Source organism: Suncus etruscus, chromosome X (genome assembly GCF_024139225.1).
Source record: "Suncus etruscus isolate mSunEtr1 chromosome X, mSunEtr1.pri.cur, whole genome shotgun sequence".
Taxonomy (NCBI): domain Eukaryota; kingdom Metazoa; phylum Chordata; class Mammalia; order Eulipotyphla; family Soricidae; genus Suncus; species Suncus etruscus.
Window position 1 is genome coordinate 56,186,508 of NC_064868.1, and position 23,571 is coordinate 56,210,078.

The 23,571-nt window shown below is 37.8% G+C and overlaps 1 protein-coding gene across 1 annotated transcript in view; it reads left to right on the forward strand.

Annotated features, from left to right (window-relative positions):
* MSN (moesin) overlaps positions 1 to 23,571 on the forward strand; it is a 123,410-nt gene that overhangs the window by 58,789 nt on the left and 41,050 nt on the right. Inside the window, exon 2 of the mRNA XM_049767246.1 lies at positions 15,216 to 15,299. Within this exon, the coding sequence (XP_049623203.1) occupies positions 15,216 to 15,299 (84 nt within the window). The remainder of the gene's footprint in view (positions 1 to 15,215; positions 15,300 to 23,571) is intronic.

Here is a 23,571-nt window from a genome sequence, read left to right on the forward strand (position 1 = left end):
TAATTCAAGTTCTGGTAGCAGAAAATGGTGGTTGCAAAGATTAAATTATATCAAATGCTAGTTTGGTAATGCTATGATCATGGATTTCTGTATAGGGAACAAACTAGTCTGGGCTTGCTCACTCAGGTATGGTTCATCTTACCCTTACTTATATTTACTTATATTTACTTTCTACACACCAACTGTCCTTTTAAAAGACCAAAGAGGTTGAGCCCTTAGGGATTTTGGATTAAGGTGATGGCAGATGTCAAGGGGATTGAAGTCATTGTGTTCAGATCCAATTGGGTTTACTCATAAGCTTTATCCAGGTGAGGGGCCTTTCCACAATTGCAGTGCTTTGAAAATATGTCTTTGTTTCTAACTCAGGACTTCTGGGCCCTTAATCAAAATAATTGCTAAAGTGATGTCAGAAAACAACAGTAATTTGAACTTGGTCTGAGAGGTGGATGGATTTATGAAAGGATCTTTGGGAATGTCAGAATAATTATTACTTTTGGCTTTTGTGATATTAAGTGAAACTGGTGTGTTCACTTTTTTTTTTTAAATCATTTTGTTTTCTATGTCCAGGTACTCTAGTTTCATTTTTGAAGTGAGATTCACAATGCCAATTTCTTTTGGTTTAGAGGTTGGTTCTTTAGACAAGTAGTTTATGATTTTTATACTGTTTCTGAGATTTATCTTCTGTATCCTCAAAAGTATTCCTAGGAAAAAGCTATTTGTAATTCAGTGATACAGGGGAAGTGTGGGGAAACACAGCACTGATATGACTCTGATCTAATTACTGCTTATCTGGTTCTTTCTGGCTATAGAAAAATGTTTTCGTATTTGAAGCTGTCTAGACTCACGTACCCTCAGTTACTAAAGCTGAGGTAGAGTTAACAACGGAATTTATTATTTTTGTGTCTTGGTTAATGAACTGTGGATACAGGAGAGATACTTGTTTGCTGAAGACTTTGAATAAAAGAAAATTAAGATAGTCCAGAGAAGGACTGGGTGTGGAAATGTCTGTGTTCAGAAAATAAGAATGACTTTAATCTCAGTGTGTGTGTGTGTGTGTGTGTGTGTGTGTGTGTGTGTGTGTGTAATTAGAGGGTGACTTTCTCCTGCAGTCTCCCTGCTGCTATCAAGGCTATCAGTCTTAATCTCAATATGTGCCAAGATCCTTAGGGACAGATTTAGGCAAGGACTTAGCTCTTTTTTGAATTGCTACCCCACACAAACCATCCATATTGTATAAGATAGACCAAAATAATATTAGTGTGTACTCACTTTGTGTGAGTACCATATGAACCTTGTGTGGCATTATAATCGACATTGCCTCATTTTTTACATACTTGTGTCCCAGATTAATCCATAGAATACTATCAAATATCAAATCTGCTGTCCTTCACTTTTAGGTTGCAAGTATGTTATTAATGTTACTTCTTCTCTACCTTCCAAGAAAATAATAGAGAACAAACCTGTCCTCATGACTCATATTTTGTTCTGAATCAAGTGATGCCAAGAATAGAGAAATCCTTTTGTGTTTTGCTTCTCTGACTTTTTTTAAAATCTAAGATTATTTTGTTTCTATTATGAAGTTCAGAAAACCACAGAAAATGGAGCACATATTTTGGAGAAAGAGGTTGGTTTTCATTCATTTTCAGCTAGAAAACTTCGAATTGTAGGAGAGCTCCCCCTTTTGTTTTGTTTTGTTTTATTTTTTAGGCCACACCCGGTGACACTCAGGAGTTACTCCTGGCTATGAGCTCCAAAGTCGCTCCTGGCTTGGGGGACCATAAGGGGAGGGAACTGTGGTCTGTCCTATGCTATTGCAGGCAAGGCAAACACCCTACCACTTGCACCACCGCTCTGGCCCCGAGAACCCTTGTTCTGGGAATGGTGTTCTGTCTTAAGAGGGAAGAAGCATGTATAATAGCCTTTTGCAATGTTTATTTCTAAAGGCTGGGTCCTTTGTTGCCAGTTGATTAATTAAAAAATGTTTTGTCAATGCTTTAATTAAATATTTGGCATAGGGACCAACTTTTGAGCTTCTCAGCTCTAAATATCTATGATAGATCTGTAATCTGCATAATATGAGAGATACTAATTTATTTCCTTTAAAATTACCTAATTGTGTGAATTAAAGGCAATTCTTGATCTATGGAATATTTCCTTAAAGTTTCATATCTTTTTATGTTTCCTTTCTAGGTCCTTTCCTCCAGAAAATTCTCATCTGATTCTGTCCCAGCCTGCTTAACATCTTAAATTAGCTAATCATTGCCAGCAATATTATGGTCAAGCTCTTTAGCCTAGCCTTAAGGATCATCTACCTATTCTTTTTGGCCTCTTCAACTCTTTAGGAGGCCATATAGGGCTCCATAATTAGTTATATTTTTGTCATCTTTAGAAAATTTTTTTCATAGTATAAAAAAAGAGACAAATTCTAGAAACAGCCCATGGTATGACAGGAGGTTTTCTGAGTAGGACTTCCAATTTTAGTTTTATATTTTTGGTTTTGTGTTGGTGGCAAGCTGGTAGTATACAGAGTAACCCTTGACTCTGTGCTCAAATATCACTCCAGACAATTCTCAAGGGACCTACCTATGCAGATGCTAGGTGTTGAATTGGGGCAGGCAAAAGCCTTAACCCTTATATTATTTCTCAGGGTCCCAAGCTTAAAAATGGGTACTCTGCATCCTAGTCAACTTTGGGGTCATCATATTTGGTTTCTTTACCTGGGATATTTGAGTGTTTTTTTGCACATGCCTTTTTCAAAATCCAAGTGAAAATACTAATTTTTTTTTTTGGTTTTTGGGCCACACCCGGCAGTGCTCAGGAGTTACTCATGGCTGTCTGCTCAGAAATAGCTCCTGGCAGGCACGGGGGACCATATGGGACACCGGGATTCGAACCAACCACCTTAGGTCCTGGATCGGCTGCTTGCAAAGCAAACCCACTGTGCTATCTCTCCGGGCCCTGAAAATACTATTTGAACATTTTTTCTTATTTTTGCAGATTTGTGATGTTCTTTTCCTGTGACACTTCCTAAGTTCTATCTCCCTTGTGAATTATAGATTTCCTATTCAGTAAGAATCTTTCTGTTATAAAGAAATATTACTCAGCCCAAAGAAGGGATGAATTTATGTAATTTGCTACTAAATGGATGGAATTCGAGAGTATCATGCTGAATGAAGTTATCCAGAAAGAGGGACAGAAACATAATGATTGCCTTACTGTGTAGGATATAAAGAAACAGGGGAATAAAATATTCTCAAGGGTGATAGAAATTAAGAAAATGACAACTGGACTACAGTAGGAACCTTCCCACTGGGGAGTGATATAGGACAGAGAAGGGAAGACAGTGAAGAAAAGTGGTTATTCTGGAAAAGGAGGGGGTTCTAAAAGGTGGTAAACTGTTATAAATGAAACCCACATAAGTAGCAGTATTTTAAACCACAGTGCCTAGAAGAAAGGAAAAGGAGACTGCTATACACACATGCAGGGGGCTAGGACAGTAACTGGGGACATTGATGAAATGATATAGATTGGGTATGCTTGTCTTGAATAACTTGAATTCACAGTGCTAAATTAGATAAAAAGAAACTTGTCAGATGTATTAATCCTAAAACTATTAATTTGGGGTTAATTAAAACATATTCTTTTTTAAAACACCTTAAAAATTAAACTTCCTGGGGCAGAGAGATAGCATGAAGGTAGGGTGTTTGCCTCTCATGCAGAAGCGTAGAGGCAGGATTAACCCCAGAGTGCTGTCGGGTGTGGACCCCCCCCCAAATTAAACTTCCTAAACTGGACTCCTTTGTTCTCTGTGGGATCCATGGATATAATAATGAACTAGTAAGGATGTATGAACTTGGAAGGAGGAAAATCACCTAATTTTTTTCAGTAACTTTTTATTGCAATTTATCTTTTCTTTACATTAAAAATATCAACCAAAAAGATAGTAGTAATGGCAGTAACTAACTTTACAGTAACCTGTAACTTTATTGTAAATAGAATAAGATACTTTTTTTTGGTTTTTGGGTCACACCCAGCAGTGCTCAGGGGTTACTCCTGACTCTAGCTCAGAAATTGATCCTGACAGGCTCCAGGGACCATATGGGATGCCGGGATTCAAACAACCATCTTTCTGCGTCTAAGGCAAACACCCTACCGCTGTGCTATCTCTCTGACCCCGAAATAAGATACTTTTTTAGAAATGTGATACTTTTATATTATGATTTAGTTATTATAGTTTTTCCAAATGTCACTTTATGCTTAATATGAAATTAAAATTTTAGGAACATTTCATAAAATTCAGTGCTAGGTAATTATTTACTATGTAAATAAAGAAATGCATTGGTGAACTTGATAGTTCAATTTAACCAGTTTCTTTCTATCTACTTAATTAGTTTAAACATATTCAGGAAAAAGGTTTCTGTAGAATTCATCAGAATGCTCAGAGGGTGCCTGACACAAAAGGTCAAAATGTATAATATTCTCCCCTCTGAATATGTATACAATTACTCTTCTGTATATTTCTTTTTTTGTTGCTTGTTTCTTTTGGTTGGTTTGTTTGTTTTGGGTCACACCCGGCAGTGCTCAGGGGTTACTCCTGGCTCTATGCTCAGAAATTCCTCCTGGCAGGCTCAGAGAGACCATAAGTATGGGATGCCGGGATTTGAACCACTGTCCTTCTGCATGTCCTTACCTCCATGCTATATCTCCAACCCCTGTATATTTCATTTTTAACTTACATCTTGTGAAATCAACTGATCCTTGGTACTTGGAGGGTAACTAAATAAGACAACCTTTAAAGTGGGAATGATATAAAGCTCTACTCTTGTTTACTTTTTCATGTCATTTCTGTTATTGTTTTGAAGTCTTTTCAACTAAAATCAATATTGCAATTAGGCTAGATGGTGAGGTCAAAATTTAGCCTATTTGATCTTATTCTCCCTACCTGATGATTGTCCCTTACTGTGGAGGTCATTTTATTGGCCTGGAGCCCAAGGTAAAGTGGATAAGCTTGCTTATCTATTGTCTCTCACAGGGGTATTTGCCTTACTTGTTCCTGCCTTTAGGGCCTTTCCTGTTCTATTGTTAACCCTGAAATAGATTTCCTCCCTGAATCTTTAGTGGATTTATTTACAGAGTCTTTCTGGCCCAATTCTTGTCATACTTGTTTAGCTGACAAAATGGATGCCAAGCCCCTTACCCTTCTCAGTCTACCCCATAACCTTCTGTTATGCTTAGGAAAGGCCCAGATATGTCAATACTGGAAAAGATTTAAAGAGTAACCCATTCCATGAGATTTTCCATCTTTAACAATTCTATTTTGCCCACCCCTATAATTAATATGTGAACAACCTACACATATTAGGTGATTTTTACTTAATAAAAGGAGAAAGGATTCATAAGCTTATCACAGAAATGCAGTTTGACTAATACTTTTACCTGATACCAGTCATTTGTCTCTATGTACTTTTTTTTTTGGTTTTTGGGCCACACCCATTTGACACTCAGGGGTTACTCCTGGCTAAGCGCTCTAAACCGCAGTCTGTCCTAGTCTAGCGCTCACAAGGCAGACACCTTACCTCTAGTGCCACCTCTAGCGCTACCTCTCCAGCCTCTCTATATACTTTTTAAATTTTGTCTTCATCAGTTTTTTTTTTTGCTTATTCCACTTCATATAATGCTATCGAATTTTTGTTGTTATTGTTTTTGGCCATACCCGGTGATGCTCAGGGGTTACTCCTGGCCATGGGCTCAGAAATCACTCCTGGCTTGGGGGACCATATGAGACGCTGGGGGATCAAACCGTGATCTGTTCTAGGCTAGTATGGGCAAGGCAAATGCCTTACCACTTGCACCATCACTCTGGCCCCAAAAAGGAGATTCTTGAATGATAAGTTAGTGATTTTATTTTTTAAAGAACAATCTAGAGAAATTTAGTTTGAAGGCATTGATTTTTTTTGAGGGAGCATGTTGTCCAAGGTTATTGGGGTGTTTTTTTTTTTTTTTTTGGTTGGTAATTTGGAAACTGATATAGGCACAGAAGAGATAGGAAGGGTTCTGTACTTGTTTTGGGTTTTGTGGAGGCTTCTGAAACCTTATAATTAGATGGCTAATAATATTTTATTTTTGAAAGAAAAAATTGCTTCTGCTAAGTTCAGAGAAAACATTCAGTCTTTCTCCAAGCTGACAAGCATATTCCAATTGTTGTTTTGTTTCTAAGTATGTTCTCTCTTTTTCTCAGCAACTCTTTTATTAAAATATTTTGGTGATATAGGTACAGAAGAGATAGGAAGGGTTCTGTACTAGTTTGAGGTTTTGTGTAGGCTTCTGAAACCTTATAACTAGGTGGCTAATAATATTTTATTTTTGAAGGAAAAAAATTCTTCTGCTAAGTTCAGAGAAAACATTAGCTCTTCTCCAAGTTGAAGAGCAAATTCCAATGGTTGATTTATTTCTAAGTCTGTTCTCTTTTTTATCTCAGCAATTTTTTTATTAAAATATTTTGGTGGGCAGGAAATAATGTGCACAAAGGTGTCTTATGATCACTACAAACCATCTTGTGATTGTGCCATATATGTAACTTAAAATGTTTAACAATTTTTATGAAAATAATTTTTATTTCTATACATATACACAATATATGTGTATACATATATATACAAACATATATAGTTTTGGGATTCATATTTGGCAGTGTTTAAGGCTTATTATTGGCTTGTGCTTAGGGATCATTCCTGATGGGGCATTGAGGAACATATGGGGTGCTGGAGATCAAAACACAGCCAATTGCATGCAAGGAAATACCCTCTGTACTATCTCTCTGGTGTATAAGAAGGCTTTTATGCTTGATATAAATTGTAATGTTTGGACTTAACTCTGGATTCAAACCCTGTCTTCCCCCAACCCACCTACTAGGCAGTGATTTTATTGAGTAAATATAAACTCTTTATTTCTAGTGTGGAGATATATTTTCTACCTCACAAGAAATTGTTGATATTAACTGGGGGAAGTGCATTTGAAGCATCTAGTCTATATCTGAAAACTGATGCTTATTATTCCTATTGCCACCACTATCAGGATTTCAGGCAAAGAAATAAATGTAAAATAATGCATCAGCTATCACTGGTTATCACTGTGTTAGAGTATCTATTAATAGAGGTGGAAACGAAACTATAAAATACAGTGTGTGTTCACCTTTTTTTTCCATCAGGGTCTTCCCTTCTCCTTTTATCCACTATTTTATTAGTTTTAAATACCAAACTGATGCCACCCCCACCTACCTACGCTCCTTGTGCCAAGGGAGACCAATGAAACATAAAAACAGGAAGTTTTAACAATGCAAGTCAGGTTATAAAAGCATAGATGTAAACACTGAAATCATCCATGGAAGTCACTGAATTGCCCCTCCACCCTTCATTACTTCACTTCCAATAAATGATGAGAACTAAGATCCCGGAAGAGTAGAAGGTCGATGTATTTTGGGCCAGTTACAGTGTTAGACACAAAACTTAGTGTTCTTTATTTTTCCCTTAACTTACCTCTGTACAAATACTATGTGTAATTAAAGCTTATATTATATAATTATTATTATATAGATTAAATACTATAAATAAGGGGCAGAGAGAAATGCTTGGCCTTAATGTTGACAGATATTGATAGGGAAAGCATTCAGAAGGGTCAACAGATGATCCCTCTTTATAGTAGGCTGTGTTGCATTTTCACCTTTTAATTTTATTTATTTGTTTGTTTGTTTGTTTGTTTTTTGTTTTCATTTTTACACAGCAGCGCTCAGGGTATACTCCTGGCTCTGTGTTCAGAAATTGCTCCTGACAGGCTCAGGGAACCATATGGGATGCCGGGATTTGAACCATGGTCCTTCTGCTTGCAAGGCAAACGCCTTACCTCCATGCTATCTCTCTGGCCCCCATCCACCTTTTTATTTTTTTATTGTTATTTTATTTAAGGAACTTGCTGTAGGCAACTTCTGTCCTACAGGGACAGTGGGATTTCAATGAATCCACTTCAGGGAGAGTGGGTTGCAGGGATGGTGAAATATGAAATAAATGATAACCACTCACAAATATTGTATATGGGGACCCATGTCTTCTGGCATAGACATGAGACAATTTTACTCTTCCATATTGGTAGTATATATACACATGGCTTTAGGTGGTTTGCAATCTTAGAATAGAATAGAGTTCAGTTAGGAGCCAGAGGATAAAAGAAAGGCTAATTTCTTACATAACAAAGTAGTTCCTGGCCCTAGGTGTCATTACTGATGTAAATTAAGGAATTACGAGGATCCTGGTTTCCTTCCTAATAACAAATATCCTTAACCTAAGGGAATAGTATTCTAGCTAGGGATTAAGACCAACTTCCTATGATCTGGTTATAGAAAGAGATAAAACTTATGTGAAAGAGGTACAGAATTATATCTAGTAAATTCAATAGCCTAATTCTACACTGGCAAAACCTGTTTGTTAGCAGGTTTTCAAAATGACAGGGAAAGTCCCTGAGGCAGAGCCATCCTGCTATGGAGTTCAAAGACAAGGATAGAAAACATTGTCTTTAAGATGCTATGTTTTGACTTGGTCTTTAGATGTAAATAGGCTGACAGAAAGAGACCAAGATTTTCTTTATTATTTGGTGCAGAAATTTCTCTGGGTAAAGGAATTTGATAGAGGCCTTATTTTGGCCTGTAAATTTAAAAGGGAGAAATAATATTAATGCTAAATAAATGAAAGTAAATGAAATGTTAGTACCAAAATATGAATTTCAGAAATATCTCTTCGGGAATTCCTCAACTCTCCATAGAGGGCAAGAGCTCTTTTAGTGGGTTTTTTGAGGAAACTCGTGGGGGTGATTCTAGCCATCTACTCTAGGAAAACCCGGGGATTGCATCTAGTGGGCCTGCTGCTGGATATGCCCCCAAAACAGAACCATAGAATATTGATAAAAGTTTTCTAATTTCTACCCTCATCCTCTTGAGTTCTTGTAGGCCGTTTGTTTCATGGTTTAAGCTCTTTGAACAGCTTTAACATTTCCTCTCTAAAGTCCTGATCAGAGAGTTTATGTAAGTGGCATGAGTAGGCTTAGCCTTCAGATCCAATATATTTAGCCACAAGGTTTGGTGGGGTTCTGTATTGTTATCCCATTGTAGAACCCATTGTAGAAACTTTGTAGTTTGGTGCTGTTTTTTATTGGTTGTGGTGAGGATCCTTCCAAAAAGTGGAAGCAGAGATAAACAGATTGGACTATACTAAGCTGAGATGCTTCTGCACATCAAAGGAAATACTGACTAGGATACAAAAAGCACCTACAGAATGGGAGAAACTATTCACCCAACACCCATCAGATAAGGGGATAATATTTAAGATATGAAATATACTGACAGATCTTAACAAGAATAAAATCTAACTCCATCAAAAATTGGGGAGATGAAATGAACACACTCTTTCTCAAGAAATACAAATGGCCAAAAGGCACATGAAAAAATGTTCCACATCACTAATCATCAGGGAAATGAAAATTAAAAGAACAATGAGGTACCATCTCCCACCACAGAGACTGGCACACATTACAAAGTAAAAGAACAATCAGTGCTGGCAGGGATCTGGAGAGACAGGAACTCTCATTAACTGCTGGTGGGAATACCCTTTAGTCCAGCCTTTATGGAAAACAATATGGTGATTCCTCAATAAACTGGAAATTGAGCTCCCATATGATCCAGCTATACTACTCCTAGGAATATAAAAATGCCTTCTGCGTATACATAGCAGTGCTAATAATAATAATAATAATAATAATAATAATAATATAATCAGAGTATGGTAACAACCCACATGCCTGACAACAAATGAGTGGCTAAAAATCTGTGGTACATATACCCAATGGAATACTATATGCAGCTGTCAGGAAAAATGAAGTCATGAAATTTTCCTATACATGGATTGACATGGAAACTAAATCAAGTGTGTCAAATAAGTCAGAAGGAGAGACATAGACACAGAATAGTCTCACTTATTTATGGCTTTTTAGAAAAATAAAGGGCATTATTGTAATAATACCCAGAGACAAATGAGGTGAGGGCTGGAAGGACCAGCCACGATATGAAGCTTGCCACAATGAGTGGTGTGTGTAGTTAGAGAAATAAATACACTAACAACAATCAAAACAATGGTAGTGAGTGAGAGAAGTAGAATACCTGTCTTGAATACAGGCAAGGGTGGGGGAGGAGATAGATGGAGGATATTGGTGATAGGAAAGTTGCACTGGGGAGTGTTCATTTTTCATAACTGAATCCAACTATAAATATGTTTGTAATCATGGTACTATATATATATTATATATAGTATATAATATATATAATATATAGTATATATATAGTATATAATAGTATATATATGATATATATAGTATATAATCAAGATATTATTATAAAAATGTTGCTTATTTATTCCAAATTTTATCCACATCCTGTAGTCAATTCTTCTGTTGCTGGTCAACACTTCATTCTTGTTTTGTTTTTCTACCAGTCACAGTTTTGACTCTGTCACTCACCTCACTTCAGTTGAACATGATGCTTCATTAGTCTACACTCCTTCTACATCCCACAGCTGCCCCCCATTGCTGGTCAACACTCAAAATTTTTTCTTGGCCATATATTTGACTGTTCTCACTCACCTCAGTTCAGTTCAAAATGGTACTCTTTAGTCCAAACTCCTTCACAGCCCACAGACACTCTTAACTGCTGCTGGTCAGCAGTGCATTTTTCCCCTCCAGCTTGATTCTTGCCTGGACTTACTCTCCTAAGTTCATTTCAAAATGGTGCTTCTTTATTCCAAACTCCACTCGTAGACCACAGCTGCTCCCATCATTGCTCTTCAACACTCCATTTATATTTTCTTCTAACCAAACACTTGCCTGGGCTCACACATCTTAATTTAGTTCAAAATAGCACTTTTTTAAATATAAATTTTTTTTTTTTTTTTTTGGTTTTTGGGCCACACCCGGTAACGCTCAGGGGTTACTCCTGGCTATGCGCTCAGAAGTCGCTCCTGGCTTGGGGGACCATATGGGACGCCGGGGGATCGAACCGCGGTCCGTCTCCTAGGCTAGCGCAGATAAGGCAGGCACCTTACCTCCAGCGCCACCGCCCGGCCCCTTAAATATAAATTTTATTTTGATCATAGTGGCTTACATATTGTTGACAATAATATTTTATGTATATATTTACATAAAATCAGGGGGATTCCCATCACCGATTTGTCCTCCCTACACCACCATTTTCGTCCTACCTCCCATATCCTCTTCCCTCACCCAAGGGCTGCTAGAAAATGTGGTCCCTTCTGTACCTAGTTTACTACTTAGTAGTCTTGCACCTGTTTGGTCTTGGTGCCTCCCTTATTTCCCCCTCTAACTGGGAGGCAGGACTAGATAGTTCAAGTTATGTGGTTTTGTTTGAAGAAGAGAAAAGTAATAAACTGGGGTAAAAGTCTAATACGCCGAAAATGGGCAGAATCCTTCTAGAGGCTCTCATCATTGGTTTGAGAGACGAAGGAGAAAAATAAGGTGAAACACCCAACAGTACAAAAAGAAGTGTCAAATATCCAGTGAGCACTCCAACAATAACAACGATAAGCACCACAAAAAAAGCCATGGTCTTGAGATAAAAACATGGCAGGGCACATAAAGAAAGAAAAGAAAAGAAGGAAAAACATAAATATAAATGGGGACAACAACTTCAATAACCATACCAAAACAAAGAAATAGACAAGAAGGAGATAGGTAAATAAAAATAAAAAATAATAGTAAACGAGTATATAAAAATAATATATAAAAATAAAAAAATGTTTTGTGTTTTTTGCCTTTTTTTCCCTCCTGCACTGGCACAGTAAATATTGGGGTCACTCGAAAAGGAATTCACTTGGCCTAAGAGATATGGGGTTTCTCCACCCTTGGAGTATATTGTCATGGGATTAACTATTGACTCCGTTCAGGTTCATTTACTCTCCCTTTGGTGCTTTCGTGGTGTTTGGAAGACTTCTGCTCCTTCCTGGGTGATAAAATCAGACATCTGTATCTAGAGATCTCAGTATCTGCACAGGTCCAGGAGTGGGAATTATGATGAAGTCTTTCTTTGTGGTTCTAGAAGTTCTGTTCCCTCAGTGTCATTTTAATCCATCTTCTGTGGTTGGTGGTCTTGATCTTTGCACTGATCCTAGAATTGAACCTTGGATAGCGTCTTTCATTGTGTTTCCAGAAGCCCCATTCTGTTGCAATTGTCTCAGCCAGACCTTTGGAACTGGGGATCATGGTTGTTGTGCAGGTCGTAATTCAAACCCTAGACTAGGGCTTTTTTATTGGTCCCAAGATATATACAGTCCAGTCATGGTTCTAGTAGCCAGTCATCTGTAAATCGCAATCTTGGCTTTTGGACCGACCAAAGGGTGACAAGTCTTCTGATTTTGTCTTATCGTTAGCTGGTGAGGTAAAATAACCTGCTCTTACGTCAAGTTATTACCATTTTCCTCGTTGTCAGGATATCATATTAGAGCTGGCATTTGTTGGTGGCCCAGCAGTATTAAGGATGTCCCAGATGGGATTTTTTTCCCATAGCTGTTGTGAAGAACTTCGTCGTTTCTATGTCTGGGATCCAGGGTTCAAGGCTGGACGGATGGTGTCTAATCACCTGGGGTCTAAGTTGGATCCGCATGACATATTTTCAAGGTGGGAGATATCACTGTATTGTAAACAAGTATGAGTTCTTATACCTAGTAGATAAGAGCTCGTTTTAATATGTAAGATTTCCCGTTTTATTAGTGTGCCTTTGCAGGGAGAAAGGGTGCTACATTATATTGTCGGTGCATTTGGGTGTTGACTTAGAAGAAAACAGAAACAGGTCACACAACCAAAAAGAAAAAAAAATAGGAATAAAAATATATGTGCTCACCTATGTATATGTAGAACAAACATTTAAAAAATGCATTAACAAAGTAATTAAAGGAACAAAGTGATGCAAGAGACTACTTTACTTTTGGGGAAAAGCAGGTAAGGAGGTGGTGTAATACAGGTCTTATACTTACGTTGGAAGTTTAGGTTTCCCCATTGTCTTTTGGGATTTTCTTGTGGTGTGTGGGTTCCCAGGCACCTTTCCATCACAGCCCCTGATCTTCTTGAGATTGGTAAAAGATTTGTGGCAGGGAGGTCTTGTAAGAGCTCTTGCATTGGGGATATTTTTAGAGCTAAGTCCGGTTTCAAGTAACAGTCCACGTTAGGGGGAATTGGTAGGGAGGGCCGTGCAGCATGAGTCTGCAGGGGAGTTGGTTGCCTTTTCTTGCAGGGGAAGAGGTGTGGGTTTGACTGAGTGTCCCTTCACTTGGGTGCTGGGTACTAGCTCCTTGGGTTAGGAGGTCAGTCTTGATGCCTAATGGAATAAGAACTGAGGGTGAAGAGTTTTAATACGGTGGGAGGTCTGGATGGGATTGAAGGGTGAAGGGATAGTTGGATTTCCAAAGGGGGGAAAGGGGAAAGTATATGGAAGTGGTAGGAAGGAAGAAAAGAGAAAGTACATTAGAAAGAAAGGGAGAAGAGGAAAGAAAAAGGAAAAGAGAAGAAAAAATAAAAAAGAAAAAAGAAAGTAGTGAGAATAGAGGAGAAAATAGCAAGGGAATGCTAGTTTGCTTGAGTGTGTTTGATAAGTAGGGCCTGTATTATAATTCTGTACGTCAAAGTTGCTGCTTCGGTGGTCTGACTGGTCACGTGCTTCAAATCCTAAAAGAAGGTATAACCTAGAGATAAAGTGTATGTTAAAGAGTTTTCTCGGAACATTCTCGTAGTGCAAGCTGGGTATGGTATCTCATGTGTCTGAGCCCCGAGATGCCATCTTAGTTTGTCCACCCTTTGTATCCAAGAACGTCTGTGGATAGAAAAGCTGAGAGGTAATTTTAAATATAGTAAGATTAAGGCATTAAAACATAGTGTTATGAGATGTTTCCATTGGAGTCAGTAATTTCCCGTGGTATTCTTTACCTGTGATCCTGTATAAGATCCCAAAGGGATTATTATGGGCCTTTGTAGTAGAAGGCTGATTACATACCTGTTCTCTCAATGCTGCTGTTGCTGTTGTTGCGGTTTCTTTGTGGTATAACGTGTAGTCAAGAGTTTGTGTTGCTCGTTTTTCATGTATTTTGGACACTGCTCCCGAGTATATGTTGACTATTACAGTGTTTGGAGTTTCTACCCTGTTAAACCCTGTTATTTGATTGTTGAGTATTAGTTGTATATAAGGTGTATGTTCTAGGTGCTTCAGAATAGTACTGTGTTTATCTTTCGTCTTCTGACTTACTTCGTTTAACATAATATGTTCTAGGTCCATCCACATTGCTGCAATGTCTGTGATTGTATCATTTCTGACTGCCATGTAGTATTCCATTGTGTATAAATATCACATCTTAATGATCCATTCATCTGTTGTTGGACATGGAGGTTGGTTACAGGACTAGGCTCAAAATAGCACTTTTTATGTCCAGAGTCTGCCCATAACCCATAGCCTTTCTGCCCTGCTGCTGGTCACCAGTGTGTTATTTATTCAGCTGGCTGCACCCTTTCCTGGGTTCACTTAATTCAGTTCAGTTCAAAATGGTGCTTTTTAAATCCAAACCCTGCTCACAACCCACAGGCACTCCACCACTCCTGGTCAACAGTTTGTTGTTTTTTTCCTCCTGGCCGCTTTCTTGCCTGGGCATACATATTTTAGTTTAATTTGAAACTCTATTTGTTTGCACTTGGATAAGTATTTCTTTTTTTTATCGCTATAAAATTGGAGTTTAATAGTATGATTTCTATATACACACTCATTTTTCCATAAATCTTAAGAAATATTACATAGGCTTTGATACATACAAATGAGCATAAGTCACAGACATTGAAATTATGATGCAAATAATAACTGACCACTCATGATCACACCACAGAATACAAAAAATAAAACATTAGCATTATCATATCATCCTGCACTTGGATAAATATTTCACATCTGACAGATTATCCTTTTGGGGATAAGGAATAAATTGTTTATTGCAGTATTCTTCCAATTATCTACTAATATCTAAGTCCTGTAACATCTTAACATTCTAGTATTCTCCTAGCTACACTAATGCTAAGTTCTGCCAGCACAAAGCTATATAATTAACATGCATTTTTTGATCTCATCTTAGATCAATGTGCGTGTGACCACCATGGATGCAGAACTGGAGTTTGCCATTCAACCCAATACCACTGGCAAGCAGCTGTTTGACCAGGTAAGCAACTCACTTTTTCCTAGCTTTTTCACTCAGCCCATTCCTTGCACCACAAGGAATTAATGTAACTTGGTTATCCAAGATAGGTCAACACAAAGATTAATACTAACATTAAGAATAAAAAGGACATATTAACTTTGATGGTTCTCTAACTTACATGGTCTTTATATAAAACTATTCCTGAACTTGTGATAATAAAAAACTTAGTGGGATATGCCTCTGTTAGGCATTCTAAATGTAATTCTGTACTGGCATTAAGGAACATGCCTTGGAATTTAAAAAATGAGCTATTTATCTCAACTATTAAAGAGCTCTAGAATAAAGATAATATTACAAATTTGTTCATTCATCTATTCTGTGACTCCAGGAGACTTTCTCTAATTAACACCATCTCGACCCTCAACAAACTTGGATGTCCTTACTTATTGAAGCAAAGTAAAATTATACCTTCCATATAGATGAAAAGCTATCTTTAAGGTCACATAAATGGATAGCATGTATAACATGGCATTCTTAGGTTAAATTTTAGTCTTACTGTTTATTTTTGTAAACTTGCATTGCTTACTTAGTATTTTATTTTCTTTAGAAAAATGGTCATCACAATGGTCTCAAAGATTGTGTAATTATTTACTATTTTAATAAGTTAATTGTTTGGTGTGTAGAAGGTATTGGTTGTTCTTATTAATGTCTACCTAATTAAGTTAAAATTACCCTGTCTCTAGGGTAGAATGATATCATAGTGGGTGGGATATTTGCTTGCTGGGTTCAATCCCTGCCATTCCATATGGTCTCCCAAGAATGTCAGGAGTGATTCTTGAGTGCAGAGCCAGAAGTAACACCTGAGCACTGCTGGGTGTGGTCCAGTAACAAAAACAACAATCAAAATTACCCTGTCTCTGTAATAATACTTAAGATTTGTATATTTTGCAATGGAAGCAATCCATTCTACTCTTGCATTTATTTTTAATTTATAATATTTAGGTATATTATTGTAATAGTAATATATTATACTAAACTATTATTTTAATGGTATTTTATAGTGAGAAATTGAGGTTGAAAAAGGGGAAATATTTAATGTCAGATAGCTAGATTGTGATATTGGTATTTGAACCATGGCATATAGTATTTGTAATTTTCTCAGTAAATTTATCAGCTGTCATCTAATTTCATTCTGCCTTACAAATTCAGAGCAGAGGAAAGTTAGGTTCCTAAATGTAGAACTTGAGATGAATGTATTTTGTGTTGTAGAGCAGGACATAAAAAACGTTTTCTGTAAATCCTTTTCATCTGAGAAATGTAGGACAGATGAGTGATGCCAGAAAAACTAGGCTTTGCTACATACTTGACTCTGAATTAGTTTTTGGTTATTTGCACTTTCAGTAACCTTTAAAATTTTTTTTCAATTTTTGTGACCCTCACATTCAATTTTTGACCCCCCTATGTTTGTTTGCTAACCATAGTTTAAGAAGTTAAGCTATAGAACTGGTGGTTAACTGAGTAAAGGCAGTATAGAGTAACAGAAACAGAGATGATGGCAGCCACTCCAAGAACTTTTCTTTTGCGTATTAATTTGCTTTTAGGTCGTAATTGATACAGCTATGGCTAATCCTGTTTATTAGTTTTACTTCAGATTAGGTGTTTGGTCATTGACATTGTTTTCCATGTAACTTTTCATGCAGTTTTCCCTTCTGCTTTGGACTTCTGAAGTGGTCTGATACTATTGAATTGTTTCCACAGACAATTGCATAGGGAGATGAATAAGTTGATTCTGCACTCTGAAAATGACTTGATCTTCACTCCTATCTACAGACTTTAGATATAGGCAACATTTGTACATGACAGAGGATTTTCTTAATCTCTTTTCTTTGCTAAAACACCATCTTCCACATTTTGCTTCTTGAACATTATTATTCAATTTATTTTGGCTATGTATATGGTACTAAAGATAACCACTTTAGAAACTGAAGTCCAGATTCCTTAGGTGCATATGACATGTTTTAGAAAGTACAGAGCTGGGGCTGGTGAGATGGCGCTAGAGGTAAGGTGTCTGCCTTGCAAGCGCTAGCCAAGGAAGGACTGCGGTTCGATCCCCCGGCAACCCATATGGTTCCCCCAAGCCAGGGGCAATTTCTGAGTGCTTAGCCAGAAGTAACCCCTGAGCATCAAATGGGTGTGGCCCCCCAAAACCCACCCAAAAAAAGAAAGTACAGAGCTAAGGGATGAATGTGGTATAGTATCTTGGAGTATAAATCTTACTTGTAGATGCTATATAACTTATTAAAATATGGATATTTAAAGAATAAAAGTAAAGTTCATACAAATAATTTAGGTTTAATATTAGTCTGCTTAAGAAATTACGGCTTGTAGTCATATACCTATATCTTTATATCATATATGTTTCCTGAGTATATGTGCTCATTACTTTTTGCTCCTTAAGAAGTTATAGCATTGGGTTAAAAGCAATAGTGTAGTGCGGAGGAAACTTTTCTTGCATGCTACCAAATCTGGTTTGTTCCCTGTCTTTCTATAATCAGGGGTGGCGAACAGGATTTTTACCCTCACTCAAAATGGCAAAATGCAATATGAGTTTAATATATCATTGTTAAAATTATATGCTTTTGTGTGAGTGTTTGTCTGTTTTGGCAGGTCACTGCGTGGTGTGGCTCTCTGACGCTCACAGTTTAAAATTTGGGCTCTTTGTGTCGAACTTCTTTGCCACCCCTGTTCTATTAGTTCTTTAAACCTGTCAGGAGTTTCCTGAGTGAAGAGCCAGAATTAAATCCTGAGCAAAATTTAAGAAATGAATTTATTTCATGAAAATTTTAAGAAATATTAGCTTTTGTACTATGAGCTGTTTGATTGGAGTCAAAAAGAGTCAAGAACGTATTTTTGGGGAGGTTGCAGAGATAGCATGGAGGTAAGGCGTTTGCCTTGCATGCATAAGGACAGTTGTTCAAATCCTGGCATTCCATATGGTCCCCTGAAAATTTCTGAGCATAGAGCCAGAAAGAAACCCTGGGAGCTGCCAGGTGTGACCCAAAAACAAAAACAAACAAAGAAGGAGAGTATTTTTTTTTATTTTTTATTGAGAACAATGTGGATTACAAGTCTTTCACAGTTATACTTAAGGTACATAGTGAGAATGCATTAGGGAAATTCCCACCACAAAAGTTGACCTCCCTCTGTCACTGTTCCCAACATGCATCTCATACCTCCACACTTAGCCCCCTGGACTGCTAGTGTAACAGGTCTCTTTTATGTATAGCTTGTTATAGTTTGGATCTCCTGATTTTATTGTTGTTGACATTGGGTTGGGTATTTAGGTCAGTTCATTTTTTTTTTGGTTTTTGGGCCACACCTGGCATTGCTCAGGGGTTACTCCTGGCTGTCTGCTCAGAAATAGCTCCTGGCAGGCACGGGGGACCATATGGGACACCAGGATACGAACCAACCACCTTTGGTCCTGGATCGGCTGCTTGCAAGGCAAACGTCGCTGTGCTATCTCTCCGGGCCCCAGTTCATTTTTTTATTTAAACAACTTTATTACTACATGATTGTGTTTGGGTTTAAGTCATGTAAAGAACACCACCCATCACCAGTGCAACATTCCCATCACCAATGTCCCAAATCTCCCTCCTCCCCACCCAACCCCCGCCTGTACTCTAGACAGGCTTTCTATTTCCCTCATAAATTCTCATTATTAGCATAGTTGAAAACATAGTTATTTCTCAAACTAAACTCATCCCTGTTTTTGGTGAGCTTCATGAGGCGAGCTGTAACTTCCAGCTCTTTTCCTTTTCTGTCTGAAAGTTGTTATTGCAAGCATGTCTTTCTTTTTTCTTAAAACCCATAGATGAGTGAGACCATTCTGCATCTTTCTCTCTCTCTCTCTGACTTATTTCACTCAACATAATAGATTCCATGTACATCCATGTATAGGAAAATTTCATGACTTCATCTCTCCTGACAGCTGCATAATATTCCATTGTGTATATGTACCACAGTTTCTTTAGCCATTCATCTGTTGAAGGGTATCTTGGCTGTTTTCAGAGTCTTGCTATGGTAAATAGTGTTGCAATGAATATAGATAGGTATAAGGAAGGGATTTTAGTATTGTATTTTTGTGCTCCTAGGGTATATTCCTAGGAGTGGTATAGCTGGGTCGTTTGGGAGCTCGATTTCCAGTTTTTGGAGGAATCTCCATATTGCTTTCCATAAAGGTTGAACTAGACGGCATTCCCACCAACAGTGGATAAGTGTTCCTTTCTCTCCACATCCCCGCCAACACTGCATGTTCTCATTCTTTGTGATGTGTGCCAATCACTGGGGTGTGAGGTGGTACCTCATAGTTGTTTTGATTTGCATTTCCCTGATGATTAGTGATGTGGAGCATTTTTTTATGTGTCTTTTGGCCATTTGTATTTCTTCTTTATCAAAGTGTCTGTCCATTTCTTCTCCCATTTTTTGATGGGATTAGATGTTTTTTTCTTGTAGATTTCTGTCAGTGCATTGTATATTTTGGAGATTAGCCCCTTATCTGATGGGTATTGGGTGAATAGTTTCTCCTACTCAGTGGGGGGCTCTTGTATCCTGGGCGCTATTTCTTTTGAGGTGTAGAAGCTTCTCAGTTTAATATATTCCCATCTGTTAATCTCTGCTTTCACTTGCTTGGAGAGTGCAGTTTCCTCTTTGAAGATGCCTGTAGTCTCAATGTCCTAGAGCAGGGGTCTTCAAACTTTTTAAAGTGGGGGCCGGATTATGGTCCCTTAGAGAGATGGATGGCTGGACTATATGAGCTACTAATTCCTACTCACACTGCACATATCTTACATAAATAAAATGAAAAACATTTATAAATAAACAGATCACGCACCAGTATTTCAATGGGAACTGTGGGCCTGCTTTTGGCTAATGAGATGGTCAATGTCCGGTTCCATATTTGTCACTGCCAGCTGTAACAAGTGATGCACGTGGGCATCAGTTAATCTTGATCTGTTTGGAGATTTCAGATGTTTCATTCTTGAAAAAGTCTGTTCACAGGCATAAGTGCTACCAAAGATGCTTACCATTTTGAGTGCATGGTTCCTGATATTTGGATATACATTGAGTATATATGCTGGCAGGTATCTTGGCAAACAAACAGTGCTCACTGCTGGCTCCTCTGTGGGCCGCATGTGGCCTGCGGCCGCAGTTTGAAGACCCCTGTCCTAGAGTGTTTTACCTATGAGTTGTTCTATATATCTTATGGTTTCGGGTCTGATATTGAGGTCTTTCATCCATTTGGATTTAACCTTCATACATGATATTAGTTGGGGGTCTAAGTTAAATTTTTTGCAAGTGGCTAGCCAGTTGTGCCAAAACCACTTGTGGAAGAGGCTTTCTTTGCTCCATTTAGGATTTCTTGCTCCTTTATCAAACATTAGGTGACTGTATGTCTGGGGAACATTTTCTGAGTATTCAAGCCTATTCCACTGATCTGAGGGTCTGTCTTTATTCCAATACCATGCTGTTTTGATAACTATTGCTTTGTAGTACAGTTTAAAGTTGGGGAAAGTAATTCCTCCCATATTCTTTTTCCCAATGATTGCTTTAGCTATTCTAGGGTGTTTATTGTTCCAAATGAATTTTAAAAGTGTCTGATCCACTTCTTTGAAGAATGTCATGGATATCTTTACAGGGATCACATTAAATCTGTATAATGCCTTGGGGAGTACTGCCATTTTAATGATGTTAATCCTGCCAATCCATGAGCAGGGTATGTGTTTCCATTTCCGCGTGTCCTCTCTTATTTCTTGGAGCAGAGTTTTAAAGTTTTCTTTGTATAGGTCCTTCACATTTTTAGTCAAGTTGATTCCAAGATATTTGAGTTTGTGTGGCACTATTGTGAATGGGGTTGTTTTCTTAATGTCCATTTCTTCCTTATTACTATTGGTGTATAGAAAGGCCATTGATTTTTGTGTGTTAATTTTGTAGCCTGCCACCTTGCTATATGAGTCTATTAGTTCTAGAAGCTTTTTGGTAGAGACTTTAGGGTTTTCTAGGTAGAGTATCATGTCATCTGCAAACAGTGAGAACTTGACTTCTTCCTTTCCTATCTGGATTCCCTTGTTATCTTTTTCTTGCCTAATAGCTATAGCAAGTACTTCCAGTGCTATGTTGAGTAGGAGTGGTGAGAGAGGACAGGCTTGTCTTGTGCCAGAATTTAGAGGAAAGGCTTCCATTTTTTCTCCATTGAAGACAATATTTGCCACTAGCTTGTGATAGATGGCCTTAAATATATTGAGAAAGGTTTCTTCCATTCCCATTTTTCTGAGAGTTTTGATCAAGAATGGGTGTTGGACCTTATCAAATGCTTTCTCTGCGTCTATTGATATGATCATGTGATTTTTACTTTTGTTGTTGTTGATGTTTTGTATTATGTTGATAGATTTACGGATGTTAAACCATCCTTGCATTCCTGGGATGAAACTTACTTGATCCTAGTGGATAATCTTCTTTTTTTATTTTCATTTTTTTATTTAAACAACTTGATTACATACATGATGTGTTTGGGTTTCAGTCATGTAAAGAACACCACCTATCACCAGTGCAACATTCCCATCACCAATGTCCCAAATCGCCCTCCTCCCCACCTGACCCCCGCCTGTACTCTAAAAAGGCTCTCCATTTTCCTCATACATTCTCATTATTAGGACAGTTTAATATGTAGTTATTTCTCTAACTAAACTCATCACTCTTTGTGGTGAGCTTCCTGAGGTGAGCTGGAGATTCCTGCTCTTTTCTCTTTTGTGTCTGAAAATTATTATTGCAAGAATGTCTTTCATTTTTCTTAAAACCCATAGATATGTTAGACCATTCTGCGTTTTTCTCTCTGACTTATTTCACTCAGCATAATAGATTCCGTGTACATCCGAGTATAGGAAAATTTCATGACTTCATCTCTCCTGACAGCTGCATAATATTCCATTGTGTATATGTACCACAGTTTCTTTAGCCATTCGTCTGTTGAAGGGCATCTCGGTTGTTTCTAGAGACTTGGTATGGTAAATAGTGCTGCAACGAATACATGTGTAGGGGTTTTTGTATTGTATTTTTGTGTTCCTAGGGTATATTCCTAGGAGTGGTATAGCTGGACCATATGGGAGCTCAATTTCCAACTTTTGGAGGAATCTCCATATTGCTTTCCATAAAGTTTGAACTAGATGGCATTCCCACCAGCAGTGGATAAGAGTTCCTTTCTCTCCACATCCCCGCCAACACTGTTTATTCTCATTCTTTGTGATCTGTGCCATTCTCTGTGGTGTGAGGTGGTATGTCATCATTGTTTTGATTTGCAACTTTCTGATGATTAGCTGGGTGGTCTAAGTTCATTTTTTTGCAAGTGGCTATCCAGTTGTGCCAACATCACTTTTTGAAGAGGCTTTCCTTGCTCCATTTAGGATCTCTTGCTCCTTTATCAAAAATTAGGTGATTGTATGTCTGGGGAACATTTTCTGAGTATTCAAGCCTATTCCACTGATCTGAAGGCCTGTCCTTATTCCAATACTATGCTGTTTTGATAACTATTGCTTTGTAGTAAAGTTTAAAGTTGGGGAAATTAATTTCTCCCATATTTGAGATTGTGTGGCACTATAATGTCCATTTCTTACTTATTACTATTGGTGTATATAAAGGCCATTGATTTTTGTGTGTTAATTTTGTAGCCTGCCACCTTGCTATATGACTCTATTGTTTCTAGAAGCTTTTTGGTAGACTCTTTAGGGTTTTCTAAGTAGAGTATCATGTCATCTGCAAACAGTGAGAGCTTGACTTCTTCCTTTCCTATCTGGATTCCCTTGATATCTTTTTCTTGCCTAATCGCTATAGCAAGTACTTCCAGTGCTGTGTTGAATGGGAGTGATGAGATAGGACAGCCTTGTCTTGTGCCAGAATTTAGAGGGAAGGCTTTTAGTTTTCCTCCAATGAGGATAATATTTGCCACTGGCTTGTGGTAGATGGCCTTAACTATATTGAGAAAGGTTCCTTCCATTCCCATATTGCCGAGAGTTTTGATCAAGAATGGGTGTTGGACCTTACCAAATGCTTTCTCTGCATCTTTTGATTCTTTTCTTGTTGTTGATGTTGTGTATTATGTTGATAGATTTACGGATGTTAAACCATACTTGCGTTCCTGGGATGAAACCTCCTTGATCATAGTGGAGGATCTTCTTAATGAGGCATTGAATTCTATTTGCCAGGATTTTGTTGAGGATCTTTGCATCTGCATTCATCA